The sequence below is a fragment of the Lepus europaeus genome, chromosome 18 (assembly GCF_033115175.1).
Source record: "Lepus europaeus isolate LE1 chromosome 18, mLepTim1.pri, whole genome shotgun sequence".
NCBI lineage: Eukaryota > Metazoa > Chordata > Mammalia > Lagomorpha > Leporidae > Lepus > Lepus europaeus.
In genome coordinates, this window is record NC_084844.1 from 19,345,300 (window position 1) to 19,351,688 (window position 6,389).

A 6,389-nucleotide genomic window follows, 5' to 3' on the forward strand; every position below is an offset into this window, starting at 1 on the left:
TAGTCGGAGCAAGAGCAGTGGGTGGGTGAGCAGCTATGCCCTGGTGCAGACATCACAGACAGCTCTGCAAACCGTGGGGACTGGGTAAGGGCGCACAGACTCTCCCAGCATTGTTTTGTACACATGTGTGGGAGTCGGCGACTATCACAAAATTTAGATTTTTAAAAAAGATTTGTTTATTTATTTGATAGAGTTACACAGAGAGAGGAGAGGCAGAGAGAGAGAGAGAGAGGTCTTCCATCTGCTGGTTCACTCCCCAGTTGGCTGTAATGGCTGGAGCTAAGCCAATCCGAAGCCAGGAGCCAGGAGCTTCCACCAGGTCTCCCATGGGGGTGCAGGGGCCCAAGGACTTGGACCATATTCTACTGCTTTCCCCGGTCATAGCTGAGAGCTGGATTGGAAGAGGAGCAGCCAGGTCTCGAACCGATGCACACATGGGATGCCGGTGCTTCAGGTCAGGGCATTAACCCCCTGTGCCACAGCGCCGGCCCCACAAAATTTAAAAATTAATCCAAAGTGATTTTGTTTGGACGTTCATAAAAGCGGAAACAACCTATTGATCCACAAAAGGAACCGACTAGAACCCTGGGATATGGTCTAAGTCCGGACAGTGGCAAGGCTGTGGACTGAGTGGCTACTAGAAAGAGCTGTGTGCGACCCAACACTGAGACAGTGGTGACAGCCGCACGCTTAGCCATCTGTGAAACGCGTGGCTGCCCTCTGGCGGAGAACGCAGAGTGCTGGCGGTCATCGGGCAGTTCAAGTCCGCTGGATTCTCCTTTCTTTTTAAGATTTATTTATTTGAAACTCAGTTACACACAGAGAGGAAGAGACACACACACATAGAGAGAGACATCAATCTTCCATTTGTTGGTTCATTCTCCAAATAGCCTAATGGCCGGCCAGTCCGAAGCCAGGACCCAGGAGCTTCCTCCAGGTCTCCCACATGGTGCAGGGGCCCAGGCCCTTGGGCCATCCTCTGCTGCTTCCCCAGGTGCAATAGCAAGGAGCGGAATCAGAAGAGGAGCAGCCCGTACTCGAACCAGTGCCCTTGTGGGATGCTGGCATTGCAAGCTGGTGCTTTACCCGCTATACCACAATGCTGCCCCCCTTTTTTTCTTTTTTAATGTGACTTCAGTTCCCAATAAAACAGTGAAATGAACTAAATGAGTCCTAAGCCAGGCCATCCGTCAAGCGCTGGCTCCTCCTTTTGTCTCCAGCAGGTGGCAGAAGAGTTCCAAGGATGGTCCCATAGCTTCCCATTGACTGACGCTGGTCAGAGGCTCCCAACAGCAGGTGGGGCTCTAAGCACCCGTCCTGCCAACTCCAAGAACCCTGGCAGGGCAGCGGCTCTCTGCAAAGTTCAGGGTGAGAGGGCCGTGGTCCGGCCACAGCAGGGTTAACAGCCCACATTCCAGAGCCAGGGGAAGGAGGCTGGAGGGTCACAGACAAGGGGAGGGGGCGCCGCTTTTCACAACCCTGCTGGCTCTGCTGGGAGAGATAGATCACCCCCAACAATGGCCACAGCTGTTTTTGTCTGCCCCGAAGGAAACCGACTTAGGAAGCAGGTATCAGAGAGGGCCCTTCCTGCGGGGGCTTCTGTCTGGCTTGTAAAACTGTCAGAGCAGCTGCATCCATGTGTCAAGTGATGGATGACGGAAAGGCGGGGGACAGCCGGCCGCAGATGGACATAGCAACGTACAAGTTGAGGCAGGTGGCAGCGGCCTCGAAGAGGCTGTGCAGGTGGAGCGGGCTGATTCATTGCCCAGTTAAAATACCAAGGGGCTCCGGGCCACAGCCCTCTTCCCAGCCTCCCTCCGGGCAGGAGCCCAGCGCCTCCTGCCTCCCACACCGCACTGTCCCCAGGGAGAGCTTGCCCTGGCCCTTTCTTTTCTGGCACCTCAGGTGTGAACCTTCCTCCCCGCCCCTCCCCCTCCCCAGAGGCCCGATCTCCTGGGGTGGGGGGTGCTGAGAGTGCAACCCCCTGGGTTTCTCTTGGCTGCTTGGACTGGGCTGCAATGGCTTCAGGGAATGCATCCCAGGGTAGGCACCACTGGGGTCTCCCAGAGAGGACTCCAAGTTGCTTCTGCAAAGACGGGAAAAAAATGTCAGTACTGAACACACGCGCCTCGGCTTTGGCTAAGAAGGCCACAGTGTGGCCAGGGAAGGGACCACCCTCAGCGCATCAGCCCGGGAGCTGCAGCCAGTGCTCTGCGGGACCCGCACAAGCTCCACATGTCGCCAGCATCCCACCCCTGCGCACCAGCGGTCACCGAGCTGGGGCCCTGCGGCTCTCTTCTCTCTCGACTTCCAGGGAGGTTTTCTTGGTCAAGATGATCCATGCTGAGCCTCATGGCTTTGCGACCAAAATGGGGTTTCTTGCAAAGCCTGCTCCTGCCCATGGCTGAGCCTGTGGGGCTGTCCGATGGGGCGGTGAGGGTGGCCTCTGCCTGGGCAGCTGGACCAGTGAGCTCAGGCCCATGGAGAACTCTGAGCTACTCATTTCCTTGGTTAGGCTTAGGCGGCTCCGCGGGTGCCATGCAAATGCCTGAGGGAGGTGGACACCCAGCAGCTGGAGCTGAGAGCTCCTGCTGATATGGGAAAGCCACAGCCGCCTGCCTGCCGGGGGAGGTGCCTGGGGAGCAGGCGTGGGCCCTGCCTCACACGCCCCCTCCCTCCGATCACCTGGGAGTGCCAGCAGCAAGTTGGAAGTTTGCTGAGCTCCAGGAGAAATCTTTGGGGAGGGCTTGCTCTGAGCACACCCCTTCCCTCCCCCAGAGCTGCCGGAGACATGGAGCCAGCCCTGCCCCAGCCTGTCCTCATTGGCTGGCACGAGGCAGAGGGGGCTTTAAAAAGGGGACCGCGTCTGGGCTGGGGAGCCGAGCCTGTGCTCCTAGAAGGCAGGTGCCCTCCGTGGCTGGCACCATGCAGCTCTCCCTAGCCCTGTGTCTCCTCTGCCTGCTGGTGCAGGCAGCCGTCCACATGGTGGAGGGCCAAGGGTGGCAGGCCTTCAAGAACGACGCCACGGAAGTCATCCCTGAGCTCGGGAGGTACCCCGCGCCTCCCCCGGAGCTGGAGAACAAGACCATGAACCGGGCGGAGAACGGAGGGAGGCCTCCTCACCACCCCTTCGAGACCAAAGGTATGGGGGAGGGGAGAGCCGTTAGCCCAGGGGCCCTGGGGAGGAAGGGGGGATGTTTTAGATCTTCTCTTTGGTAGGCTGTGAAGGCTGGGGGCTCACCGGTGCAGGGACAGGCACTCCTGGAGGTAGGGAGGGGTGGTGGTGAGCCAGAGCAACCTTAGCCTTCAAGTTCAGGGGCACTGGACCAGGAGGGGTGCAGCAAGGCAGCAGGCTCCAAGGCACAGGATAGAAAAGGGTTCAAAGAAACCTCTCCTGAGAGCACAGGAGCCAGGACTGGGGACAAGGCAAGGGCCCCGCACATCTGGAGTGGCACATGCTGAGCACCGGACACTCTAGGCAGGCTGTGGCTGCACCGTGACCACAGACCCAACGCGTGCAGGGCAACCCCCAGATCCAAGTGAAAGCTACGGAGGCTCCTGAGATGGAGCTCCTTGGTTATAAGCAGCAGAGCTGAGATCTGAGCCCAGGTCCATTCAACTGCAAGGCAGCCACGCGTGTGCAGGAGGGGAGGGGTGTTAGAACCCGAGACCCTCACACAGCAGTGGGAGAAGGAAGCCAGAGAGGCCCCTTCAGCTCCTACTGCCCACCGTCTACCCGGCCAGCTGGCCTTGAGCGAAGTGGGGTGTAGGCGCGGCTTCAGCCTCTGCCATGGGTGGCAGCTGAGTCCAGGCCCTGGCGGGGGCGGGGACAGGGAAAGCAACAGCCTCTGTGATGGAGTGGACGCAGGTGGCACTGCCGGTGCGGAGCTCCCACCCCAGACCCAGCCTCTCTTATCCCTGGGTGGCAGTGGGGTCGCTGCAGGGCTCCTGTGTGCCACCCCTGCCGGCCTCCCACCCAGCTGCTGGAAGTGGGCCCCGGGGAAGGGCAGGCCCCTGGGGGCCAGCAGCGACCCTGGGTTTCACAACAGGGGGTGGGGCGGCAGGAGCACTCCTTCCCAGCCCCTGAGCTCAAGTGACCACTTACAAGGCTCAGGGGACCCGAACACAACCACCTAGTCCACCTCCCCAGGCTCTGGTGAGAGGCCGCAGCCCACCATCCGGCTCTTTAGAGGAAGTGCTGGGGGGGGGGGCACTATTCTTGGAAAGGCCTCCTTCCCTGGGCAACAGGCCGCCCCACCCAGTACTGCTGCAGGTGGAGGATGCCAGCCCCGAAACCAGGCAGCCAGCCACAGCCCTGCTGCGCTGGTTCTCATCCCCCTGTGTCACCAGGGAACTGTCCCAGTAAAAGCTGTTGGGGTGGGACCAGCTGTTTAGAAAGCCCCCACCTGCCTAAGCCCACCGGAAGAGGCACAGTCAGTGTGTGCAGGGGGCCGAGCCACATCCAGCGAGCAGGCTTGTGTCGCCATCAGGTGTCCATTTGAGTGCCACAGAACAGGAGATGGGCTCAGCCGGGAGCCTGGTACATAGCAGGTGCTTAATAAATGCTGGCGGCAGCCGACGCTATGGGGTCAGAGCCCAGTGCCCCCCTGGCAGGAAGTAACTGTGGTAAAAAGCAGTCCTGTGCCCCGGGGGCCCAGCCCTGCCTCCCACGGCCCCCCAGCAGGCCCCTTCCACCCAAGCTGCAGGCAGTCGGAGGTGGTGCTGGGTGAGCCTGCACTGCCTTTTGGGCAGGTCCTTTCCCCTCTCCTGGCTTCAGCGTCCCTGTCTGATAATGAGGGGGTTGGACGCGCACCTTCGCCTCCTTTCAAGTCTAATGAATTCCTCCCCTGCCGGCCTCCCTTCCATGCTGCTCCTCTCCTGCAGCAGCTCTGATTTACGGCCTTCAATCGACCTCTCTGCCCTTTCTCCTTCTCCTGCCCGCCCCTGCCAAGTGGCCGGGAAAGGAATTTGGGAGAAGCCAGACCCATGCAGGTGGGGCTGGTACCGCCCCGGTGCAGGCCAGGGCCCCTCGTGCACAGGTGTGGTTAAACTCAGCAGATGCCCCCCTACCCCCGAGGAATAAAAACAAGGGCCCACAGCCCGCAGCTCCCACCCCTCCTGTGAACCCAGCTGTGCAATTGTGCACGAAGGACTGGCTCGCTGGAGCCTCCAGACAACCCATTTTGCAGACTGGGAGAAGTGAGAGGTTAAGTAATTTGTCGAGGTCACACAGGTGTTAAGGGATGGGGCCCTTGCACTTGAACCTGAGCTGCCATTTGGCCACAAGGGCAGAGGGTGGCCCTGGGATGATCCCCCAACTTGCAGGAGTACGGGGCCTTCCTGTAACAGGTGCACAGAGGCAGGAGGCGCAGGTGTGGAAGAGATGGGATGGGGCGCGGGGCGCGGGGCGCCAGCCGGCCCAGGCCCCACCCTCACGCGCGCCTCTCTCCACAGACGTGTCAGAGTACAGCTGCCGGGAGCTGCACTTCACCCGCCACGTGACGGACGGGCCGTGCCGCAGCGCCAAGCCGGTCACCGAGCTGGTGTGCTCCGGCCAGTGCGGCCCCGCGCGCCTGCTGCCCAACGCCATCGGCCGCGGCAAGTGGTGGCGCCCGAGCGGGCCCGACTTCCGCTGCATCCCCGACCGCTACCGCGCGCAGCGCGTGCAGCTGCTGTGTCCCGGCGGCGCGGCGCCGCGCGCGCGCAAGGTGCGCCTCGTGGCCTCGTGCAAGTGCAAGCGTCTCACCCGCTTCCACAACCAGTCGGAGCTCAAGGACTTCGGGCCCGAAGCCGCGCGGCCGCAGAAGGGCCGCAAGTCGCGGCCCCGCGCCCGGGGAGCCAAAGCCAACCAGGCCGAGCTGGAGAACGCCTACTAGAGCCCGCGCCCCGCCCGCGCCGCCCCGATGCGCCCCGGCCCAGGCGCGCCCGGGGTTCCGTCTTCTGCGCGGGTTTCGTTGGTATTTCACTTTAAGTGCCTGGCCCTCACCCCCACCCCGAGGCAGGGGCCGAAACCTTCCAGCCCGGGCGGAAGCCCCGGTGCCAGCAAAGCTCCCCGCTTTGGCCCGCAGAGAGGGTCCCGCAGGGAAGGGGCGGGAGCTAAGAGCCACAGACACTGAGCCAGGCAGCCCCGCCCCCGGGGCCCACCCACCTTTGCTGGTCCCGCTCTGAAGTTTTAAGGGAGCCGTGGAGGCTGTGAAAAGTCTAGGGAGGGTTAGGAAGGTTCCCTAAGAGTCCCCCTGCACCTCTGCCCACCCCAGGAGCTGTGTGGTGCCAGGAGCCCAGGACTGGGGGGGTCTGCGGGTGGGTTTCTAGCCCTGGCTCTGCCACTTGGACTGTGTGATCCCTTTTAGGGACCTCGACTTCCTCTTTGTAAGAGGCAGGTGGGGAGC

General features: G+C 61.8%; 1 protein-coding gene across 1 annotated transcript; it reads left to right on the top strand.

The window, feature by feature from the left end:
* Positions 1-2,925: 2,925 nt before the first annotated feature.
* SOST (sclerostin) lies at positions 2,926-5,876 on the top strand. Its single transcript, XM_062174916.1, has 2 exons — positions 2,926-3,142; positions 5,455-5,876. Exons 1-2 carry the CDS (start codon positions 2,926-2,928, stop codon positions 5,874-5,876), a joined length of 639 nt encoding a protein of 212 aa, XP_062030900.1.
* The last annotated feature ends 513 nt before the right edge of the window (positions 5,877-6,389 follow it).